Source organism: Nestor notabilis, unplaced genomic scaffold (assembly GCF_000696875.1).
Source record: "Nestor notabilis isolate BGI_N333 unplaced genomic scaffold, ASM69687v1 scaffold16427, whole genome shotgun sequence".
In the NCBI taxonomy this organism is placed as follows: Eukaryota; Metazoa; Chordata; class Aves; order Psittaciformes; family Psittacidae; genus Nestor; species Nestor notabilis.
This window is the reverse complement of record NW_009937958.1, coordinates 1794-2363: the sequence shown is the minus strand read 5'-3', so window position 1 is coordinate 2363 and position 570 is coordinate 1794. Positions and strand designations below refer to the sequence as shown.

General features: G+C 64.2%; 1 protein-coding gene across 1 annotated transcript in view; it reads right to left on the bottom strand.

Moving 5' to 3' along the window:
• The window catches only part of DAO (D-amino-acid oxidase), a 5563-nt gene extending 5401 nt beyond the window's left edge, over positions 1 to 162 (bottom strand). Inside the window, exon 1 of the mRNA XM_010019085.1 lies at positions 1 to 162. This exon is cut by the window's left edge and continues 19 nt beyond it. Within this exon, the coding sequence (XP_010017387.1) occupies positions 1 to 162 (162 nt within the window).
• Between the last annotated feature and the right edge of the window lie 408 nt (positions 163 to 570).

Sequence of the window (570 nt, the reverse complement as noted above, 5' to 3'; positions counted from 1 at the left end):
GGGCTGCCACAGTCCGGCCGCCCCGTCGCTGGTGGTGTGGGGGGTGTAGTGGTCGGCGTAGACCTCCAGCTCCAGGGAGGGCAGCAGGCTGTGGAACTGCTCGTGGACGCACAGCGCCGTGGAGAGGCCGATCACCCCGGCCCCGATGACGGCCACGCGCATGGCTCCGGCTCCCTGCAGGATCGGGAATGCTTGAAGGGCAGCGCCGGGGCTGGGGGTGCCCAGGAGGGAGGCAACAGCTCCTGCAGGACCCGACCCACTGTGGGGATGGGACCGAGCTGCTCCTGTGCACCCAAACGCTTGCACCGTCTCCCATGGGATGGTGTGAGCTCTCCATGCCCAGTGCCCCAGCCCGCTCTGGGGAGTTCCTAATTCTCCTCAGTACCGGCATGGGCTGGAGGCAAAAGAGGTTGGCACAGATAAAAGACGTGGGAAACAGCGGGTGTTGTCCAGGGAGCAATGCCAAGTGCATTAAGTGCAAGGACAGCTCCCCATGTCACTGCCTTCACGTGCTGTGGCTGCGCCACCACCCCAAACACTTCCCAGCACTGGCTCTTTGTAAATGTGGCT